The following is a 25,069-nucleotide window of genomic DNA, read 5'->3' as shown; positions in this document are numbered from 1 at the left end:
ACTCTTGAGAACGATCGACCTTTTGGTTCCTTAGCGGTTACCTAATCACAACCAATTATAACCTCCATTAATGAAAATCAACAATGAAAGGGTCTTAACCTAAGCACCACTCTCAAGACCTTGAAACATGCCCACATGGTGAGTAGATTTGATCCCGGGCCTTAAGGATTGAAACCCTGAGCCAAAAACCCTTAAAAACACTTAAAACAGGATTATGAAGGAATAGAGTAGCGCTACAGCGCTGCTCCCTAGCGCCCCAGCGCTATTCTCAGAACCCCCAAAACGCCCAGAAGAACCCTGTGTAGCACTATAGTGCCCTAGGGTGGGCGCTGTAGTGCTACCCCCAGATCAGCACTCCCCTGAAACCTTCTTCTTCAACTCCTTCGATTCCAACCTATTTCCAATGCTTCCAAATCCCATTTTTGGTGCCAAATGAACCCAAAAACCATCCTCACATATCCCAAAAATCACAACCATAAGAACCCTAGCCAAAACTACCAACAAGACCAAGTATTCAACCTAGAAATCACAACAGAAAACTAGAACTAAAACAGGGCAAACCAGAGAATTCAATGGCTAGAAACTTACCCAAAGCTCAGCTTGTGATGCTCTTCAATGGTGGAACACTCTCCCAAACTCCCAAGGCTTACTTCCAAGCTTGAATCCTCAAGAATGGTTCAAAAATCTCAAAGGAAACTGAAGGAGAGAAGATACGGGAAAGCTCTACAAGTCACTCTGTTTTTCTACTTCTTTCACAGCCTAAAATGGCTTATATCAATCCTAGGGGTGAAAAGACCAAAATACCCCTAGGTCAATTAAAGGTTTCTAAAGGCTCCCAAGGGAAAAATTGGCATTCCCCACCTATCTCGTTAATCATAATTTACGCTCTCCAATTCCCGCTATTCTCGATAATCTCAAACACTAATAATTTATATCCCGTTACCCTTTAATTCCCAGTAACGCTCTAATCATTAAAATCACCCCGAGACTCATCCTGAGCCCCGAACTTAAACCTGTTATGACTAGACCGCTAATTAATATTCCAAGATCGCCTCATGCCGAATAGCTCGAACAAACCCACATTATAATGTGGTCTCAACAATATATCACCGACATGCATACAAATATACAATTATGCCTTCAACGGGCCAAATTACTAAAATATCACAATAATCAAGTGTGGACCTACATGCATGCATATAACATCATATTATAATATAATTCCCATAAACATGCATATTATCATTTAATGGCATAATTAAACAGTTATGGCCCTCGCAGCCTACTAATCCAGCCATTAAACCGCATTAGGGATTCCAGGGCATTACAACGTAGGTCATTACCATCCATTGGGGCCGAACCACTATAAATTGTTGGTGTTTCTTCTTTTCCATTAGATTAAACTCTCAATTGTCACTTCTTCTCCTGTCGTATTTTTGACTTTGTGTCGTTGGCTAAATCGAGGGTCAACTTTTATATTTTGTCCAATTACCTGTTTGGACTCTGTGTTTTGAAAAATTACTTTTTGGATCATCTGTTTTATAAAATGTTTGAAATAGAACTCTAAACTCAATTTTAATGAAGAAAAAATTGGATATGACAACACAATTATTAGGTAGAATTATTATGTTTTTATTATGAATTGTTAGTTTGGTGAATAATTTGTCATTTTAGTTTAAAAAACTTTGACCAAAATCGGGTTTAGGGGTCTCTTTGAACCATTTTACAAAACACAAGGTCCAAAAAATAATTTATCTATACACAGGATCCAAACAGATAATGAAAAAAATATAGGGTCAACAAATGTATAAACCATTTTTTTTATATATATATATATACAAATAAGTGTGGATTGGATTGGATCGGTTACTTTTGATAGCAAAAGTCTATCCAATCCGCACAAGCGCGAATGTTCACATTTTGCTAATTGAATTGGATTAGATCTTGCAGATTAAATTCGGTAAATTTTGAACACCCTAGCTAGTGGTTTGTTATCATCCCCTTAAGTTAGTAATTATTTTGGTGGGTTTGTCAAGTTAGGAATGAATGTTACACATAGAAAGAGAAAGAGAATTAGTCATTGACATGTATTGTATTATAATGTATACATCACAATCTGTGACAAATTAAAAAAATAGGATTAATTTCTTTATTTGGGGAATATTTGTGCGTATAATAATAAACCTTTCTATATAGAAAATGAAGAAATCACTCTCTTGCAAAATTTAATATATACAACAATATTTTCTACCACTAGTTCATGTTCAACCTTCTTTTAGGTTCATTATGCATCATCCATAGCTACGTAAAGTAGACCTCAACCACTAATTAGGCTAGTGGAAAATTGGGGGAAGTGATTTTTTGAAGTTTTAAATTCCAATTATAGTCACATTATAGACGAATTAATGCTTGGTTCATTTTACAAAGGGATTATATTTTTTTTGACATGTATTTTGTTCTATTACTTGTTTGAACCATATATTTTGATAAATTATTTTTTGCACTATATATTTTGTAAAATGATTCAAATAAATTTCTGAACTCGATTTTGATCAAATTTTTTTGAACTGAAATCACAAGGAATTCACCAAACTAACAACTCAGAATAAAAGCACAATCATTATGTCTACACAAATATGTTGTTATATTCAATTTTGTGTTTATCAAGATCGAGTTTAGGAGTCTATTTGAACCATTTTACAAAACACAGACTCCAAAAAGTAATTTGTTAAAACACAAGATTGAAACAGGTAATGAGACAAAATACAGGTTCAAAAAGGTATAAACCATTTTATAAAAGATGGAGTTTTTGGTTAATTTTATTAACATCTAAAATGATTTTGAATCCAATAAATGGTTTTAAAATATTCATTTTGCAACTAAGTATGTGAATCTATTTAAATTAGTGATTAAGACATTTACATCACATAAGTGTATGTATGTTAATTTATGACTAAATTTTTTGGGATGGTGTTTACCGAGTTTTTCGGAAACGAATACAAACAGAATAATAAAAAGATAAGAACTATAGAAGTGCAGGAATATAATTAGACAAACAGGTTTTTTACGTGGTTCAGGCGTTAACGAGCCCTAGTCCACGAGTCGATGTTATTATACTTGTAGAGAATTACAGTAAGATGGCTGGTGTACAAGAACTTCACACACTCACAGTGTTTCTCTCGGGTTCTCTTGAAGAAGATGAAGCTAGAGAGATTTTAGCAGAGTTCTTGCTATGTAATTTGTTGGCCGTCCCCTCTATCGTAAAATGAGGGGGTCTTTATAGCTAGGGTTTGGATTAGGGTTTTTCTCTACTCACATGAGTCTTAATTACACCAGCCATAAATAGAGGATACAATTACCGTAGTCGCCTGGCTACCAGGCTCTATGTGGGTATATTTACATGAAAGTATGGGGAATGCACAAAGGCAGCCGTCTTTTCCAAGTTGTCAGCGGAACAGTAGGCGAAATGGTACTTTTAGGCGTGCTGGGATGTGTGCGGCCTTGACCTGTCGGGCGTGTCAGGCGGGATCCTGTGTCAGGCGGATATCATTCCAACTATGCCTCCTCCATGACTCGACCGCTTGGTCTTGTTCCGTGCGAGGCACGGAACTGTTTCCGCGAAGGCAACCTGAAGAGCTTCTCCTGGAAGGAGCTTCCTCGAAGGATATCCCTTCGGGATTCCGGGAGAGTTGACGAGCTTCCGTGTCGCGTTTGCTTGAAAGAGTAAGCCGGACACTAAACGGGAGAGGCGAAGCCTTTCTGTCCATCCGCGAGCTCTGGTCACCTTCCGTGAAAGACTTTGATAATTCTGCTTCCCCGAGGATATCCATCTAAACGCTATCCGGAAATCTGGATAACAGATGGTATTGCAAATCCATAACAAATTTTCAAGAGTACCATCAAACATTCATTATGAATTTAACAACATGAGATTTATTATCCCAAAAATTGACATGTCTGACGTGGCACTAAGTTTGGGCACGTGGAGTAGGCTGGGCAGACCTCTCGACATGTTGTTCGGTGTATACCTGCAGGGTATACGACAAGATATTGCTTGGCAGGGAAAGCAGTTTGCAGAAGGTAAACACTTTTCCCAAGTCCTACGCCAAGGCATAACACTGAGTCTCCTATAAGGGATTCTTGGTGAGGAACATGATCAAGCAAGTGACAGTGAGAGATGTTCAGGAAGTCTATGTCTATGATGACTACACCCTTCCCATGCTGTAATGCCAAGACGCATTATTACATCTTCTAGGCAATTCACTATCTTGAGGGAAGTATTTCTAACACTGTTCGACGAAATAGCACCAGAAAGCTCAGTTTCTTGGTATAATGGATAGCCAAACCTGGTCGGCAAGAAGCGGTTACACTCACCGTTAGCAGTTCATAAGAATCGCCCAACCATCCGCAAAAAGCGCCTAATAGCCCTGAAGATTCAATCAGACCTCCTAACGGGTAGGGCAATAACTACCTGCGAGAATAATGAGATATTTCCACCATCAGTTATGCCCGTGTGCAGCCCCTGGGCCAGCAAAGCATTATAAATGTAAACCCTTCACCACAATAAAGGGGTTCACAAAATCACCTATCGACCAGTGTTTAGAAACATACCAGACAACCTATTTTTGTACCTAGCAACGATTCTGCTTTATTGTATTGTCTTTTACACATAGAAATCCAATTGTAATTCCTGGTGATCTTGTATAAACCTTCAAGATTAATACAAATCTAAGAGGAAGTAGGTCATTACCAATTCTTGGGGCCGAACCTCTATAAATCTCGGTGTTCTTTATTATTTATTGCTCATTATTATTAGGTTGTTGACTCATTTATTGTTTATTGATTGTTCTATTGGAGGCTCTCGAATTAATTATTTTGACTCCGCGTCAGATGACTAAAAAATCACTCAACAAGATTAATTGTTATTATTTCAAAATTCAAACACTTAATTGAAAAAGAAAGGTCTATCTTTCTAACATGAAAAATTCAAAAAACAATCACCCTAAAATTCTTAATGCTTTGTTTGGTGATTGGGGTGAGTAAACATTGTACATTTAAAAAAAAAATGTAATAATAAATTGTGAGGAAAAATTATGATGAATCATTTATTTGTTTGGTCATCTCCTTGTGAGATCTATGCTACTTTGTTTCCGCCTAACCTATAGGGTTTTGTCCCGTTAACTGTTGAATGAATATTCTCCTTAAAAAAGATAATATACATAGAAACACGATTAAGATTTCATTACCTAATAAAATTATACCAAAATTTTCAATCAAATAAAATTATCCATTATATAGATATTAATTAATTTCCAATCTATATTTATATAAAATAGAGCCCCAAAGAGGTGATGTGATACTCTAAAATCTCTCCAAACTCATTATTTTATTAACATCTCTAATTATTAACAATAAAATATAAAAGAAAATTATTACATTTTGTATATTTTAAATAAATATCAAATGAGCATCAATAAAAGATTAATTTTTGTTTAACTTTTACAAAAGTGCATTAGAGCATAGTACTAAAAAATGTGTCAAATATACTATATTTTGTTCTATATGAATATAAATTTAAACATAATACCAGTCAAATCAAACAAATTTATGAAAGTAAAATAAAAGTTATCTCACTCAATAATTAGCCAATACAAAATTAATTTTATTATTTAATTAATATTGATCTAAGATTTTACATAATTGTCTAGAGAAGCCTATAGGATGATTTCAATATGAGGAATGAAAAGTACCTCATCAAATTTCACGAATATGTATTAAAAGATGTGCAATATTAAGCTCCAATAAGATATTGTGATACTCTAAAATCTATCAAAACTATTCTCTTTATGTTCTTATTTTTCTCATTTTTTATTCTACAAATTAGTTTTTAACTGCATTTATTTTTTAATTCAATTTTTTAAAATCAAAATTTTATACATTATGATATTTTCTATATATTGTTTAGAGATATTTATATATATAGTTTAAAGATTAATTAATTAATTTTATTTTAAATTCACAAATGATATGTTTTGTCCAATCGTATAATTATTGATATTTTCTATATATTGTTTAAAAATATTATATATATAGTTTAAAGATCAATTACTTTATTTTATTTTAAATTCACAAATTATATTTAATTTTCCATTTGTATAGCTAAATCAAGTTATATATAACTTAATGAATAATAATATATTTAATCTATATTAATCACACATTATATGCTTTTTCCAACTGTATAAGCAAGTAGTTATATACTATAATTTTCATGATATTATTTTATTTTAAATCCACAAATTATATGTTTTTTTCCAATATATAACCAAAACAAAACAAGTTATATATAACTTAATTAATGATAATATATTTAATTTATATTAATTAATTTATTTGTAAAATAAGAGGATTATCTTTTAAAAGAAGAAAATATTTTTACAAATGCATTTAAAGAAAAAGAAGAGATCAACAAACACATATTTAAGATTTTTTTTATATGAATATACATTTCAACCTAATACCAATAGTAAGTAAATATTAAACTAATCATAAAATTTTATAAAAATAAAATACAATAAAATTTAAAGTTATCTCACTCAATAATTATCCAATACAAATTTAATTTTATTATTTAATTAATATTGATCTAAGATTTTACATATTTGTCTAGAGAAGCATATACAATGATTTCAATATGAGGAATGAAAAATACCTCATCAAATTTCATGAATATGCATTAAAAGATGTGTAATATTTAGTAATTCGTACCTTGCCCAGTTCCTATGAAGAATGGCTATTTTAAATATTTTCCATGGCTATTTTAAATATTTTCCATTTATTTAATTTTTTACTCATTTTGCACTCTTATGTTTTGTATCCTTTGGTTGTTCTTGCTATGTAAATTTTCATGCAAAAGAATTTATTTATTATTTTCTCTAATGTTGTTGCCATTTTAAATTTATGTAACTACATTATAAATGTTCCCAATTCATATCCTTCATATCAAAAGGAAAATAAATATAGAATAAAATTTTTTCGAAAAAAAAAAAATGTACGCTGCATTTTTTGCATCATATTTTGAAGAACATTATGAATCACTTTCAAACTTTTGTAGATTTTATGATATGGTTGATTCTTTCACATTATTCAATAATATAATTGATTTTTTTTAGAGAACGGAGTAAGTAGAAATATTTTTTGCAATTATCTAAGATTTTGGTGACTTATGAAATATTCCACAAGAATTTTCTTTCTTGCAGTATCAATTTTTATCTTTACCTCGGCATGAAATGATTCAAAATTTAAAACTGATGAGAAATGCATTAAATGTCACATACAATAGATGACGACTTACCTGTTATTCAAAAGACTATATGCAAACTTGCATGATTGAAGCAAAACATTTAAATTATCCAAAATAAATACAACACACGAACTAAATAAGAGAATCATCATGATCTTCAAGTTGTGAAAATTTTCAAAAAAAAAATTATGAAGTTGACCAACATTAGAAGTGACATTGAATTGCTTCTATCAAATTGTATGTCATTCTTCATTGTAAATTTTTTATTCCTACCTATAAATAAAATAAAATATTATATCTTTTATAATTATAAATATTTTAAAAAATGTATATTAATATATGTTGACCCTGATTTTCGTCAACGACACAGAGTCTAGGAAACGACAGGAAAATGATATAGAGCTTGAAAATAATCTAATGGAAAGATAAATAACACAGTGATTTATAGTGGCTCGGCCCCAAGAATTGGTAATGACCTACGTCCACTTAAGCTATTATTGATATTGAGCTCCCAAGGTGTGATCAAAGAATTAGGGTTCATGAGTTTCACTGACCTTCGGAGAAGAAAAACAATACAATGATGAATAATAGTAATATAATTCTCAAAGCAAAAAAAAGATAGATCCCCTTCCTTGAGCTATCTCTTGTGTATTTATAGGCTCAGGAAGGGTTACATGAATTAGGAAATAATATCTATCATTAATGATCGGATCTGTAGGTCATAATGAAGAGATATTCTCGGATATCATCACAACTGTACAGATCTTTACATGAATGAGCGAAATATACGACCAAGCTGGTCGTATATAGAACTTGATCTCTTCGTGAGAAATAATGCTGGTCGATAGGCGAGCCGTATCTCTGCTACGTGTCCACCACGTGTCGAAAATCCTTGCCACATCATCAACAATTGATTTATGGATAAACATTTGCCCCCCAAGTTTATTTATTGCGACCAACAATAAGTAAACTTAGGAAAATAACTTTTCGTGTGCCCCACGAAATCTGTCAGAGCTCTTGTGCGCTCTTGAAAATTGTGACTTAATCACGTCCAATCATGCCTTTTCAGTTTTCAAGAAACCATTCCGTGTTGGAAATATGCCGTGAAAGCATATGTAGTAGACATTGTTTTTATGAAATAAATAAATGAATTGAATTTGTTATGCATATATTTTATGGACTATATTATTCTGTGATAATATTAAGTAATTATCAGGAAAATTCCTAAGTTCATATATGTGATCTCAAACACGTATTGGTACGGGAAGATTGTATTTGAGATAAATGAACTTGAATAGTTCGCAGTAAAATAAAGTTATGGAATCTTTAGATTAATTACTGCAAGTACGGTCCACTAGTATTATGAATACATGTGATCTAGATCCGGATCACTAGTGTGGTAAGACACTTTAGTGGAGGTGCTTTATATATTAGAGAATATATAGAACTAGACCAGATATGTTTATTAATACTTAGTTAAATACCGTTTAGAAGTAATAATTAAATATATCAACTGATGATCATATACAAATAGATCTTAATCCTGAAGTTACTATGAACTCCTGTTTATGTTATATGAGTTCTTTGATTCACTTGTTAGGGTCTGTCAGAATGATCAGGCTAGAAACTTTTGTTTTGGGAACTCGTTAATGTAAATAGTTGGGGACATAGTATACAGATATGAAATCTATGCCTTCTCGCAAGAGATTGAATGATGGTTCTCTTAAGGGTTGACTTTTGGGATTGAAAGGTTATTGAGCTCAAATTCATAATTCAGTTATGAATTAACCTTCACTAGTAGAGTCAATGGTACTTAAGGAAACAAGAGATAATTAAAAGGGTAAAACAGTAATTTTATTCCCGATTAATTATGAACCATTATTAGATGGTCAAGTTGTATGAAATGATTATATCAATGGGCGCTTTATGATTATAAAGTACTCAGTAAATGAAATGTCTATAATTACAAGAGTGCAGTCTCATATTTATAGTGGAATAATCATGAGATTAATAAATTAAGATTATTTAATTAAAGAGTTTAATTAATAATCTCATCTTTATTGGAGCTTGGAATTATAGGTCCATAGGTCTCCATAGCGGCTTTATCAACACTGTTCAAGATAAGAGTTGATATGAAGGGAAAATAGTTCAAAGACATATTTAAGAAGAAATTTGTTCTTCAGGCCAAATATGCAATTATATGATAATAGTGATTAATTTATTAATTACAAATTAGTTGTGATTAATAAAATTAATTAATATTTAATTATTGTATAATTTTTGAAATTATATTAAATAATTAAATTAATTTCGAAATTTAATTAAATAATTAATTAATTATAATTTTCGAAATTATAATAAATTAAATATTTATTTTCAAAAATTTTGGATTTAATTAATTGGTAGAATTAATTAAATATCTTTATTTGAGTGGGAGATAATAATCTAATAAGTTCAAATTGGATTTGAATTTAAAAGATTAATATTTATTTAAATAATTAATTATATTTGATAATTAATTTGAATTAGTTATCAAATTGTTAGATCTTATCTTACAAAACAGTTTGAATAAATAATTAAATAAAAAAAAAAACAACATCCCTAAAATTAGGGAGGCCACACGTGCACACACAGTCCATGGACTATGTGTGGCGTGTAGGGCATTATCAGGGATGAGATTTTTATTATTTTTTAATTAATTAATTAATTAATGGATAATTCAAAAATTGGTTTTTGGATTTTTTCGTTAATAGAATAATTAATTAATTAAAAATTAAATTGTAAAATAGTTACACATTTATTTTTTAAAATTTGAATATTTTCTTTTAAGTATGACTAATCAAAAAATATTCAGATATGTGTGTGTGAGACAACGCTGAACATTCGCTTTGTGAAAAATAGAACGATAGTTTTCTCTCCCTGAAAATAAAGAACCAATTCTCAGGCCTATTCTCTTGATTTCATGTGTTGAGTACATCAAGTAGAATCACAAATAAACTATCCTTCATTCTCTAAGTGCCCACACATTTCTTGAGGTGTAGATAACGCTTTGGAAGATCTTGGTGTGAGTACGTGGGAGCGGCTTGGATAGGAAGATCGTTCTAAATACGAAAAGATAGCAAGGATACTTGATAGGCTTCAAGAGGTATGAATTCTATCCTTATCTTGTTTATGATTAATGTATGTATATTAATGGATCCGCATATTTAAAGGTAGTTTAAATATGTTACAAAATTTTTGTTGTACACTGGGCCAACCACACCACCATTCCGCTGCGTATTAGGAAACTCGTTCCTAACATTCTGACGGCTGTTACACTCCCCCATGCCTTGAAAAAGGTAACTTATGATTACCCCTTTTCGGCACACCTTAGTTCTATAAATAATCCCTACATTCTCCTTTTAACTCTTTACATGCCATCTTTTTGCCAAGAACTCTCAAGAAATATATTCTAGAGCCCAGGACTTTAAAGTTTTCAGACGCTTCGCTGAGGATCTCTTGCCTGCAAACTCAAAGTTCCTCCTTTTCAGGATCTTCAATCTTCACTCAGGTAAACTTTCTTCGACGTTTAACCCTTTGAGATGCCACACATGCTGTTTCTGTGCTCTAAAACTTTTTGTGTTCTTGGGTAGAAATTTATGAAGATTTTGCATATACCATTTGATGCTTGATAGGGTAGTGTACTTTTGCTCTATATAAGTTATGAATCAGTTTGATAGTCAGGATCATGGGTTTAGGGCGTAAAATCGAAATAAAAATTCGATTTTTAGGCTAGCTGAAAAACTGGGTTTTTCCCGCTCCTTTGGAGTTGAAAAAGATTTTTCCAGAAAAAACTTTTTACATTCACTTTTTGATCCGTTTTTCAAACTGCTCGCATAAAACTTAGTGTTTCGGTTAGAATGCTGCTGGTCGATAGACGCGAGCAACATTATTCCACCTTTCCACATAAGCTCCCAGGCTGTGCGTTTTATCTCCCCCTTTGTCTGTTTGTAGTTTATATGCAAGATCCGTGGGGAGGAGAAAGACCCATCGACGATGATCTACTAGCTCAACTGCTCCCATCGACGACGATCTACTAGCTCAACTGCTCGAGGACGAAGAACAACCCTCAACATTGATACCCGATATTCCATTTTCTCGCATTAATCCAAACACTTCCCCAGTCTTGGCTCACACCAAAACCAAGGCCCAGAAAAGAAAAACCTCTGACACTTCTCATCTGCCTACTGCTACGGCTGATGCTCCCTTGACCAGTGGTCGAGACGAAAATGCTCCTGATCCTAACATCCAAAGACATGCCCGCCCTCGACACGCTATTCAGCCGGGTGTCGAGTGGCATGTAGTCTCTAAAAGTAGGGTGACGGTCAGAATGATCGCCAACTACTTAAGGAAATACAGTCTGCCAGGGGTGACCCTAGTTAAGCCCAACCCAGACCAAAGGGCTAATCTGCCTGGAGGCGCCTATAGCGCCTGGTCGCGGTTTCATATTGAGGCGGGGGCCACCTTGCCTCTTCACCCATTTTTTCAGGGGGTGGCCAACTATTTTGGACACTACACCAAATACCCATTTCCACAACACACAAATATAATACTAATAAAAAAGTGTTATGCTATAGTAATATATTGGGCCACTGAAAAAAAAGGCGGTAATAATTCACCATCCCGCCAAACTTAGCTTTTTTTTTTCAAGACCTGAAAATATGTGAGACCCGAGAGAACCAATTCATTCCCTTCAATTCTTTCTCTTTTTTCCTCATCATTCTCTCTCCTCTCTCTCAGATCTCTTTCTCCCACCAGACCCGTCGAAGCTTCGACCACGCGGACCCAAGCCCTCACACGACACCAGAGGCGAACGACGACACCGGAGGCCAGCTCTTCTTCTCCTCTTCCAGCGTGTTGGGACGACATGACCAGAGCACCGGTTGTGAGGTTTAATTCTGCCAAGAGAGCTTCCGAGTTGAAGTTCTTCTTGGAGGACCCTGGAAATTTATTCATTCATTCAGAGAGAGAGAGAGAGAGAGAGAGAGATCGAATATTCAAAATCTAAAAAGGGGAGAAAGGTATTGATTAACTCTGGCTTTATTCATTTCTGAAAATCTAGACTGAAAATTCCAACCCTAGAAAATAAGAAGAAGAAGAAGAAGAAGAAGAAGAAGAAGAAGAAGAAGAAGAAGAAGAAGAAGAAGAAGAAGAAGAAGAAGAAATGGAGTGTTTTTTTGTTGGAAAGCTGTGATTTTTGAAATCTCTGAAGAACACTTCATTTCGTGAGGTTTTTCGAGACATTTGAATCAGAACCTTTCCTTATATAAACTTGTCAGTTTTGTTATGCTATTTGATTTTTCTACGAGTTCTATTTTGATATGGTATTGTTCTTGCCCTGATATATTACTTGTCAATATTATATATATGTGTATTTATATATTTATTTTTAGGTAAATCTTCATTTTTGTGTCTCGGTTTGGAGTTTGGACTCTCGGTTTTGATTGTAATATCTCTGGCTAGTTTTTTCCCTTAAATTTTTAGTTAATATGTTAAAACTGTACAATTTATGCTCTATTCCGAATCTGTGTGCTGGCTAAATGAATACTTAATATGTGTGCTAGTTGTTCTGTGCGTTTTGTGCTTGCTGATTAGTTGAAACTATACAGTTTATTTGAGTGAGATTGTCATGGTAGCAAATGGGGATGAATGAGCGTGTTACATTGCTTTTGTCATGGTAATCAAATTACTATTATATATTTTTTTATTTTGGTTATTTGAAAAAGTAATTGGAACTGATTTTGAGTGCTTGTTACCAAAGCATTGTGAAATTCTATGTGCTGCTAGGTATGTAAGGGGTTTCTAATGGGGTTTAATTTTGTGATTTTCTGGACCAAGTGAGAATTTACTAATTGAGTGTTAGTTGGGGTTTGTTTTGGAGATACTTGCTTAGCTTCTTTGTTCTATAGTTGGGTTTGGTTTCTTTACTATGAATAAGTTTTATTATTACGATTGGCTTTAGAGTATGGCTCAAATTATTATATTTCTTATCTAACTAGGTTAATGAATATTGAGATTGTGTTTCAGTAATTTTTTGTTTTGTTTTTGCCTTCGTAAGTTTCTGTCTTGAGTAAGTTTTGTAAACAAGCATGGTTGTCAACTTATTAATCAAATAATACCTTTTCAAGACTATTTTATCATTAACTTAAATGATTATCCTTTTGGTTTCCGTGTTTTTTATTACATGTTCTCGTCAACTCATTGGCCTTTTTTTTTTCTTTACTTTCCCAGGAATCTATTTTTGGGACACAACTTGAAAGCTCGCCAATTATGGGAGCTGAGAGGAAATGGATTTTGACCCTTTTCTCCGCTGCATTTCTCTCGCTCATTATACTGTTGTTCTCTTCAATATCAGCCTTTAGCTTCTCAAAACCCTTCCCATCGATCGTTCAAGTAGGATCTCATTATCCGCCGGCATTTGCTTACTATATATGGGGCGGAAGAGGTGACTGTGACCGGATGTTCAGGCTCTTACTGGCAGTTTATCACCCACGTAATCGGTACCTTTTGCATCTGACAGTGGAGGCATCGGAGGAAGAGAGGCGGAAGCTGTCTAGGCTGGTTAAGTTGGTGGCGCCAATTCGGGCTTTTGGGAATGTGGATGTATTGGGGAAACCTGATCGACTTACTTACATGGGGTCTACAAATATCGCCACCACTTTGCGTGCAGCGGCTATATTGTTGAGGCTTGATAGTGGTTGGAATTGGTTTATTACATTGACTGCAAGTGATTACCCGCTTCTCACACAGGATGGTATGCCAATTTGGTAAACTTCTCTTGTTTTGTGCCTTTTATTAGTGACAATACTTTTAGAATGGAGAATTATTGAGGTCTTTTGATTTTGTGGAAAAAGGTAGTGATTTGTGAGATGGGAAATGTTAGATGTGAATAAAGGCTTTATTTTAAATAGAAAAAATGATATATTTTTTCTTCAAAGGAAACTAATAGAAAGATGTGACCAAATTAGAAATTACTAGGTAGGTTTGCACGAGGAATTAAATTCCATAAGGAAAAACTATGAGACTAACCAATTTATCTACACAAAGAACGCCATTATTGTGATCAATGAAATTTTTTTCTAAAAAAAATATACAATCGGTTTCTTATAATTGCAAAATCTTGAAGGTTCTGTAAAAATGAGCATAAGTTACAACTAGGTTGATTTTTGTATTTGGAATGAGTAATACAAAATGCTCTTGATGCTTTATATTAGTTAGGATAATAGGACTGGGATTATTGTAACGACCCCAAATTCGCTATTAAGGCTCAAGGGCCTGGAGTAGTGTGCCTGCAGGGCATAATGGGATTCTGTGTGTGACTTTTATGAATTTAATGCATAATTATGATTTAATGCACGTTATATGACTATTTGATTAATTGTGATGCATGACTTTGTGAATTAGTATGCATGTAGACCTGATTGAGCATATTTGTAATTTGGCCATGTTGAGCATGACTATGTTGATACCTGTGATCTATGACTCGAGACGATCCTAGAATGAGCGGGTTAGCGGAAAGTCAAAGCGGGAACCTGTACCCGGCTTGGGTTAAGCCTGGGGAGTTTAATTGAGAATTTGGGAATATAATTGATGATTAATCAGGTATTGGGTAGCGAGCGGGAATTATTAGGAACACTTGAGGAATTAGTGGGAATTTGGGTAATATGACTAAAATGCCCCTTTATGGACATAAAGGTTTAGAATTAGTAAGGGAGGGCATTTTGGTCATTAGGCTTGTAAGAGATAAATTAAAGAAGGGCTTTATACTTAGTGGATTTAGTAGAGAAAAGTTATAGGCTGAAAAGAAAGAAAGAAAGAAGAGAAAAGAAAAGAGAGGGAAAGCTGAAGGGTTTTGTCCAAGAACGGTTTGTGGCTCTCCCAACCTAATTCCTTCATTTTTCTTGGAGTCAAGCTCAGTGGAGAGCTAGGGTAGGCTGAGCATCAAGGATCCTAAGCTAGGCTTGAGGATTGGCAAGGGGTTAGCAAGATCACATTTGAATTTGAGGTAAGTTCTTGGGGATTTTCTGTTTTAGGGCTTGACTGGTTTTGAGTTGTGTTTTGAGCTAAATGGATGGGGTTTTTGGGGAAAACAGGTCAAGGTTGTGAAGGTGCAAGCCAAGGAGGTCTAGGGTTCGATTCAAGGTCGAAATTCCACCCACGGTATGATTTCTACGACCCTATCCTTGTTGTTTGAGTGATTTTCTGGTTTTTGGGTTCATTGTGTTAGATTTTGAGTTGTGGGTTGCTTGAGCTTGGGATTGAGTTCATGGGGTGCTTGGGATGAGTGTGAGGTGTGGTTGTGTGTGTTTTTGGGTTTGGAAAAGGTTTGGGCAAGATTGGTGTTGAAATGGGAGAAGAAAATCGCAAAATGCGATTTTGGGTTTGGTCTGGCTGCTACTAGCGCTAGTCAGGGAGCGCTGTAGCGCTAGCCCCTGTTCTGGTGGGGTGGTTCTGCTTGTAGCGCTACAACGCCCTCTTTTGAGCGCTGTAGCGCTGCACTGTTCACAGAGGGGATTTTTGGGCTTTTGTGAAGGGATTTTGACCTAGGGTTCGGGGCTTGATTCTGCCACTTTGTTTTGGGGATCTAGGACTTCCCGGGGGCTCGGGATTAGTCCCGAGGCTAGGTTTTGGACTTGAGGATTGGTGATGATTTTGACTTGTGGATTTTGCTTAGGTAAGCGCTAGGGCTCGGGTAAGATCGTGCTTAAGGAGTCAGGTTGATCAAGGCTACTGAATCTAAAGGTAAAAAAACCGTAACACCCGAGACTAGGGCATGGCCCCACTGTGTGATTGCAGGGCATGGCCCTAGATTGTATTATGTGCAAATGTTTAACCTTAAATGAATCGTGATGTGTGTGAATGATTATTTCGAATGTACTATATGTGTGATTATAATGCAATGAACGGCAAGGGCCGAGTGCGGCGTAGGCCGGGTACGGCCGTGGGGTCGAAAGTAACACTCAGCACATGGGATGCTTATAGTCAGGGTGGGACCCAAGGGATACATGAGTTATCCTCGTGGTGAGAACCAAAACCCCAGGCTTTGGTAAGGCCTCTGGGGCGGCATGGTCGTACTTGTTTATTATTGATGGTTTTCCTATTTATCAGTGAATTATGCCAGCTATATGATTTGCATATGTTATGTACTATTTGGGTTTTCTTGCTGGGCTTCGGCTCATGGGTGCTCCGTGTGGCAGGTAAAAGCAAGGAGTCAGTCAACCGGCCATGAGTATGGAGAGCGTGGGGGCGGCGCGTACATGTTCGGCCTGCCCGACTGCTTTGGTTGGGAGCATTTTGTATATGGCTGTATTAAACCATTCTTTTGATAACTGATCAAGTGTAAATCTATTTTTGAGTTGTAAATATTTTGTAAACCTTATTTTGGGATCCCAAATCTTTTATACTTAACGTTTTCAATGAAGTTAAACATATTAAAGGAGTACAACCTTAAATTCTGATTTATCCACACTTTTGGTTTTAGAAACCACTTATAGTCAGTCAAAAGCACGATTTCTATTTTAAACTCACTAAGTAACGGCTCTAAGGTAGTAGGGCGTTACAACTTGGTATCAGAGCTAGCCAAGGTTTATTGGTTCTGGAGATTGACCGAACATGTACGCACGCTGCCATTGAAAAGCTCGACTCAGGGTTGATTGGTATGGTAGATTGATATATTCATGAATATGTGTTTAATGCTTTGTGTGCTTGCCTAGATTGTTATGAGCATGATGATTGTGATAACATATGCATGATGCTAGGGCAAGGCCCGTTGTATGCTGTATGATATTTGCATGTCATTTTGGTCGATTGATCATGGTTGTTGTTGAGATTGAGAGGTGGAAATTGGACCTTGTTATCATGCCTAATGAGCGGTGTCACTGATTGCAGGCATTTAGTTCTAATGCCTCGCCAATCATCGAGACTCCGCGGCATTCAGGCCGAGGATGATAACCAGGGGTAGGACCCTCCACCTGCTCCTCAGAACTGGCAGCAGATTTTAGCCGAGATGGAGGCTAGGTTGAAGAAAACAGAGGAAGAGCTTAGTCAGTTGAGGCAACCAGCTCCTCCACCAGCCACTGGGTTACCACCACCGCCGAGTGTGGTACCAGCTCCGGTTCAACCTGTGACTGAGAACAGGTTGGAACCCCTATATGAAAGATTTAGAAAACAGCAACCTCCTACCTTTGAGGGCGGAGCAGACCCACTGCAGGCTGAGCAGTGGATGAGTACAATGTCTGTGATCCTGGACTTCATGAGGGTTGAAGGAAGGGATAGGGTTGATTGTGCCAGTTATATGCTTAGAAATGATGCACGAATTTGGTGGGAGGTAGTAGGGCAGCGAAGGGATACTGCAACTATGACTTGGGAAGAATTCAAGAGCATTTTCAACGAGAAATACTACAGCGTAGCTGTTCGAGCTGCGAAGGCGGATGAATTCAACAACCTGACTCAGGGCAGGTTATCTGTCACTGAGTACGCCCTGGTATTTGACAGATTGGCGAAGTTTGCGCCAGAGCTAGTGCCGACTGATGCGGCCAGAAGGGACAGGTTTATACGGGGATTAAATGTAATGATCGCCCGTGACGTGAGTATTACAATGGCTCTAGAGACTACCTATGCGCAAGTGGTAGACAAAGCCCTCACTGCTGAGAGGGCTGAGGATCAGATCTGGAAAGATAGCGCTGCTAGGCGCGATACCAGGAGGGTAGTGCCTTCTTCTTCTTATTGGTACACTTGATGAGCTACAACTTTAACTAGTGAATATTTATTATTCTCGGCTAGTATCTTTTAAAAGTTGGATGCTTGTTAATTAAATGAAGTTCCATTTAGGTAGTGTAGGAATTATTGGAATATGCATACCAGAGTAGGCTTGCTTTATATTGTTACTTCTTGACTTCTTAAAGGAATCTTTTCCTAGTGGATTTAATTACTTTTGTTTACTTTAATGTTGGTTTACTGTCATTAGTTGACAGTTGGCATTATTATCTTTGCTCTTCCTCTGCTGTTTTTCTCTCTGTAACGCCAATTGCACATTCACACTCCCATATGTATGCACAAGCAACATGGATTGATATGAAATCAGAAGGATGTGGGAGATTCCTAAATTTTCACTGTAATTTATATCTTGCTGTGTGTTTGGAGGCTTTTTCCTCACTAGTTTTTTTTTTCATTTTCATATCCCCAGATCTTTCTCATGTCTTCTCCTCTGTTAGAAGAGATCTCAGTTTCATTGATCACACCAGTGACCTTGGATGGAAAGAGTATGCAAACCCTTCCACTTGGTTTTGCTGAGGGTTTTTTTTAGCAAAAAACATTTTTATATATGGCTATTTTTATGGCACATAGATTAAATCCAGATGATTGACATTTTACTTTTCTATGCAGACCTCAAAGGTTTCAACCAATTGCAGTTGATCCAGCGATCTACCTAGCCAGGAGGAGCCAAAATTTTCATGCTACAGAAAAACGGAAAACACCCGATGCTTTTAAAGCATTTACAGGCAAGTCTCTTCAATGCTCTCCCTCTCACACACACATATATGTAACAGCGTGTGTGTATAAATATAACACACAAGTCAATTTTATGTTTTTGGTATCTTTCAACTGGGAATGCTAGTCAGTGACATTCATAATCTGCAGGTTCACCATGGGTCATTGCTGTTGAGGAAGCACAACAAGCCATTAATTTAGCTTACATCGAGGTACAAAATTTCATTATATTTTGTGATTTGTTCGATTTCATTTTGATTGCTTAAGTTTCATGCATTGTATTTTATCTATACAGTTAGGATATTTAGTTTCATCTATACAGTCAGGATATTTAATTAAGAATAATTTGCTCATTGTATTTTATATTACTGTTTTCCTGGTGTGCCCTTTTATGCTGTGCATCTTTACAAGGATTGATAGTCATGCCAGGTTGTACTGTTATGGTTCATCTCCATGGCTGCCAAATTATTGTTTAGCCGTATCCATAAATAGATATATATATATGTACATAATTTTAGACCTTATGTTATAAGCTACTGCATTCATACATATATATTTGGATATAATTATAGATTTTCTATCTGTTATAAGCTACTGAATCCATGTAGTGAGTATGTACAAATGCTCATTTCATATTTTAAAACAGAGTAGGCATAGCCAAATGTATATGAGGTGTTCAAGGAAATGTCTAACTGTACAACACAATTGTGTTAATATTTTTTTTTACGAATTGATTTTAAGATATTTTATTGTTGATGTTTTGGATGTGCTGGCATGAATTGTTAGTCTTACTGTATTGGGTTTTTCAGTGGCATTTAAATCTTGGGAGGATCATAGAAAACAACTTGAATTGGAGAAGGCTCGTAAATCTGGGCTTGCACCAACAGAGGTTGATGAAGATGGCAAAGAGATTAACTTTCATATTCCTCTATATGTCATTTTTGAGAACCCGTAAGCTTTAAATTTATGAGATTGCTAAATTATTTTTGTGAGAGTCTAATGTCTAAACTGTATATTTATGCAGCATTGTTCCTTTCTAACTTATTGTTTGAGTTTGAAACTTGAGAGGAAATTGAAATTGGATCCAAATTATACTAACTCTTGGTATGACAGAGGTGTCCAAATATTTAAATCAGAAAAATATGCAAGAGGGGTTTCTGGTTCAGATTGGTATAATTTAATTAAGTTGTTTATTGGATTTTAATATTAATGTCAGTGCCTATTAGTTATTAAGCATCTAGGCTACGAATTGATGCTAGTAGTAGTGACTAGTGATTATTTATTTTTAATACCAATATTAGTGCCTAGTTTTGTAGATTAAATATCTAATAATTAAACACACTTTTATTCTTATTTTGCTAACTACTTTAAACTACATTGGTTATGAGCTATTGGGTTTAATTAATAAATCAATTAGCATAATTGTTGATGATTATGATCTTTAGAAAATGGAATCTTATGATTGACAGTTTTGATGAATCGTCTCTTAAGTTAAATAGCTTGTGATATTTTCCCACTAGCTTAACATTGTTTCTAGCTTATTTTTCTTAAGTCTCCCATTCTCTCTCTGTTTTCATAAATGTGTTTATTTATTTATTTTGTGTAAAATGTGATATCATTGAGGTAAGTTTTGGTTTTTTTAGTTGATATGTTACTTTAGAAGAGTGACCTTCCCTGTGTTGCCCACCCCCAAATTTTGATTTTGTTTATGATTTCTTTTAAAATGTATGTCATCTATGTTCGTGCTAGTAGGTATGTCTCTATGGTTTGCTTTAGAGGACTTGTAAAATGTTTTTTGATTTCTTATGGAGGACATGTCGATTTTTTTTTTAAAGTGCTTTCTTTCTGTATAAATTGGCTGCGTTTTATTTTCCTGTTACTAGCATAAGTTCTCTGTTTTGTATGCTTGATTCTATGAGCACATTCTAGAATTCCTATATAAACTATCAAGTAATAACCCATAGATCTGTTTTTTTGAACATTTTAATTGAATTTGACATTGGAATTAAACCTCCTTACTGATGCAGAACCAAGAAAGAAAAAAGAATGAGAGACATAGACATTGACAGAAATGACAAAGAACTAGAGAGAAAGATAACAGTTTTATTGAGAGACAATCTGATTTTTTTTTATTTTTTTTGGCTGTTTAAATTTCTTTCCTTAATTGCAAGAAATAAACTAAAGCTTCGAATGTGTTTTTGGTCCCCTTTCTAAAATTGTTTGGATGTTCTCATATGCAAACGTGCTTCACTTATTATGATGTTCTTCTGTTAAAGGTATTCTAGAATGTTCTAGGAGAAACCTAGAATTAATTAGACTATGATATAGATTATTATAGAATTATTTAGAGAATAGTAGAAACTAGTTAATGACTTGGAAAATTCTAGAAAGTTTTAGATTTCTTCATTGTATCCTAATAGAAGAGTGGTGTGTATAGATGCAATCTCAATCATTAGGCCAGAAGTAAATGAGGGTTTGAATAAGTATCCATATGTTAAAAAGCTATGTTCAAGAACAGTTGCTAACACTTGGTATATGTTTGTCTCAGTATCTTATGCTCTGTTATGAGTTTTCTGGTTTTGTTGATATGATTCTTTATGTGGTTTTTGTTGTAGGTTTTAAGTGATTCTCAGAAGAGAGCCATATATGATCAATATGCTGAAGAAGGTCTCAAAGGACAAGTGCCACCCCCTGATGCAGCAGGGGGATTCCCTGGTGGTGGTGTTACTTTCTTTCAAACTGGGGATGGTCCAAGTTAGTTATTTACTGATTAGTGGTGTCTTCCAAAATATACAATCGAAGATATATTTAATAGAGATTGACCTTGCTGTATTCACCTTTATATTATGCGTTTTCTATTCCCCGATTGTTGTGACTGATCTATTTCCACTGATTTTTTTTTTTTCTTTACTGATTGCAGTGTTGGACACAAGAGAGAGGTCATTCTTGAAAAACAACTGGTACAGATTACAGGTTGAAAATTTTAGTTCCTTATCAAGTTCAAATTCCTTTCCTTCTATTTTAATTCATTAATATTTTCTTTTCTTGCTCCAAAAATTTATTTAGGAAAAGAAAGAGCTGATCTTAAGGTGAAGAGAGCAGTGATAATTATAGCTATTCTGATTGGATTAACTTGTGGGATGATTTTAATTGGCTTTTACATTTGCAAGTGGAGAGCATTTTATGGTAAGAGTCTCTACCCTTACTTCATTCATCTATTAATGTAATATTTTCGCTGAGTAATATTTTGACCTTGCAAATCCAAGAAGTATATGGTCTATAAAGAAATTGACAAGTTTTTATTCTAACAAAGTAACAATTGCCATTGAGGGTTAGCCAACATTCATGGCATAACATTAAAATTCATTTGAAACCAAATAGAACTTAAAGAAAATACTGATTTTGAAGACACGTACAATATAGATATTTTTAAGCATACCTGGAAGTTTTGAACTAAACAGATGCATTGTTCTTGTGAATATATTTTAGAATCGACCATAAGACATGGTTTGTGTGAATTGGATGGGAATTTTTTAACATGCACATACAAAGCATTTTTCTTGATATGTGTATATAATTGGTGTTATCATGTCATTTGTTATTGCTTTATTGGTATTCTATAAATATGAAAGAGATCAATGCTCTAAATCTGAGTTTGAATGTTTGCTATTTGTGTACTGTTTAAGTTTATTCATTTTTTTTCTTTCACTTTTGTCTGCTACCTTGTTTATAAATTATGGTCAAATTTGTTAAAATTCCATTTAGATAGATAGCCATGTAGAGTATTTGTGGAATACAGAAGTAATATTCGGTCATTAATAACTCTACATGATACCTTTGAATATAACTAATAAAGGTAATATATATATATATGGTTATTAACTCTCATGCATGTTTTGCTCAAGCAAAAAGAAAAAAAAAAAGAAAAACAAGAGGAAATTGAGTTTGATGAAGCAAAACAAAAGAGCTGAAAAATGAGTAGCAGATCCCTCTATTAATCATAGACCAATAAGAACTCTACTCCTAGCAAAACCTCAAGGACTGGCACTGTTTTTGTATCCTGATCTGATCTTTATTACAAACTTTGTAGACTTTTCTTTAGAGTTTGTTTATAAAATTAAGGTTGCCGGTGTCCTTGCTTTTGCTATAAATTTACTGAAGTCTTCAAAATAAACTGGAGATGCCTGAATCATGATGTATATCATCTAATTGGTTAGTTAAAGTTGAAATAAGTGTTTCTGGCCACTTGAATCTTATTGTTGCTATCTCAGATGCTGAATAGAGAGAAGTAGATACCTGGCACTTCATGTAAACAGCCCCTTGGCTAGGTTTACTTCCCAGTGCTGATGGGCAAGTATTACATTCTCAAGATGGTGGAGATAGTCCAATTCTCAGTCTCTTTAAATTAGTCACTGCTACAATATTATCTAAGCCAGGGTGCCCAAATCCAACCTCTTTCATCACCCTATGATTTTCCATTATGTCATATTTTATATATTTCTTTGAAGTAGAACCTGTTTTATGGTCTCTACAGAGATTTCTTTGTATTAACTAGAGTTTTCCAATTTTCTCAGGAAATCAAATCCTTGTTTCCTGCCGATTGCAGTCCATTCTAAGATGGTTTTGGAAATAGAGATACAGATGAAGTTAGCTACCTTAAGGTCGGAATTCCACTAGGAAAAAGTTACTATGCCTGAAAATGAGCAAAGTCAGAACTGAAAGAGCTTCTTTAGAGCTTTGGAAGGTACTTTTTTTCCAATTCATTCTTAATATGATATTACCTTCTTTCTTAGCTTCTTTGAGTTTTTCCATCTCTGATGCTAAACATGCTTTACTTTTGAACTTTATCCAGATATAAGATTGCTCAAAAGGTTTGTTTTTTGGCATATAAATTGAAAACCTATTTATGAGCATTTTCCATGTTTTTTTTTTCATGAAAGCTGTTAAGTTGTGCTGAATGAATGTAACTTTGGGTTTGCAGGTTGCGGGTTTAGCTGTTGTTTGTGTTATATGTTTCACCTCTAATGTTTTGCAGGCAGCAAGAGCATCTGATTATAGTATTGGGAGTAAGTTGCTGATACCTAAACTCCTCCTCTCACTTTTTGGAAACTTGACAGAACGAACAGGGTAGAGTGATTTATTTGGAGCGATTCTTGACAACATTTGTAGTTGAGGCCTTTAGAATGGTAGAATGTATTTCACTAATTTTTGTATACATTTCTTGTTTTGTATTTAGTGATAAAGGAATCTGAATTGGGCATAAATTATGTTGTAATATGATTTCTTAAGCCTAGACTAGTAGACTAAATATTGTAATTACATTTGAGTAATTAATAAAAATCTATTTATGTTACCTTATTTGGCTTCAACTTTCATATTTGTTTTCCTAGTTTTGTGTAAGTAAAAAAATATTATGTTTCTCTAAGCTAATATAACACATGTGTTATACTAAAGTGTAGTATAACACAAGAAATGTGTTATACTAAAGTATAGTATAACACAAAAAATGTGTTATACTAAAGTGTAGTATAACACAAAAAAAGTGTTATATAATCGACTATAAATAACATAATTAAACACTTATCTATATATTAAAATAACACAGAAATTGTGTTATCGTTGACAGTACAATGACACATATGTATATCACTGATAAAGTGTAACGTAAAGTACCCTGACCTACGATAACATAGTCGGTCTTAACACATCAGAAAGTGTTATCGTATGTTTTGATAACACATTTTCCGTGTTATTAAAAGCATTTTTTCTTGTAGCTAGAGTTGCCCCCTTTCAAATTATCCCAAACAGATATAGGATGCTTGCTGCACTATATATCCTGTACATCCAGAAAAAATGGCCCGTGCCATCGCCTCATGAGGTCAACTATCTATTTGACCTCAAATCTAACCCCAACCATGAAGGCACAGGGTTCTTCCACCTTTGTCATCAGGAAAACGGACGCACTTTCCTGATTGACACGACCCACATCTCAAACGTGGGGAGGTACTATCAAGAGTACTTCCTTACGGCGGACCTGGTTGTGGACAACCTGGCTTTCACACGAGGAGGTAAAACTTTCGTATCACTGGCTTACTTCTTCACTTAGTGTTTTCCTCCATAATGTCTTAAACCTTTGATGTCTTCCAAGCCCATGGCTGCGACCAAACCCAACTCCGGGAATGGAGTCAAGATCGGCACTCTTAGCCAGCACGTCAGATGATGAAAAAAGTGTCAAGA

The 25,069-nt window shown here is 34.7% G+C and overlaps 1 protein-coding gene and 1 long non-coding RNA gene across 2 annotated transcripts; both read left to right on the top strand.

The window, feature by feature from the left end:
- Positions 1–13,576: 13,576 nt before the first annotated feature.
- Positions 13,577–19,872, top strand: LOC133825295 (beta-glucuronosyltransferase GlcAT14A-like). The gene is made up of 7 exons (XM_062258257.1): positions 13,577–14,096; positions 18,528–18,603; positions 18,728–18,843; positions 18,983–19,044; positions 19,128–19,261; positions 19,619–19,783; positions 19,857–19,872. Exons 1-7 carry the CDS (start codon positions 13,613–13,615, stop codon positions 19,870–19,872), a joined length of 1,053 nt encoding a protein of 350 aa, XP_062114241.1. The 5' UTR covers positions 13,577–13,612.
- Positions 19,873–21,302: 1,430 nt separating this feature from the next.
- Positions 21,303–23,843, top strand: LOC133821483 (uncharacterized). The gene is made up of 4 exons (XR_009887614.1): positions 21,303–21,586; positions 21,753–21,805; positions 21,899–22,018; positions 23,407–23,843. It is a non-coding gene; the product is annotated as an uncharacterized LOC133821483 (long non-coding RNA).
- The last annotated feature ends 1,226 nt before the right edge of the window (positions 23,844–25,069 follow it).

This window comes from Humulus lupulus, chromosome 3 (genome assembly GCF_963169125.1).
Source record: "Humulus lupulus chromosome 3, drHumLupu1.1, whole genome shotgun sequence".
In the NCBI taxonomy this organism is placed as follows: domain Eukaryota; kingdom Viridiplantae; phylum Streptophyta; class Magnoliopsida; order Rosales; family Cannabaceae; genus Humulus; species Humulus lupulus.
Note: the sequence above shows the minus strand (reverse complement) of the source record. Positions and strands in the feature narration are given on the sequence as shown.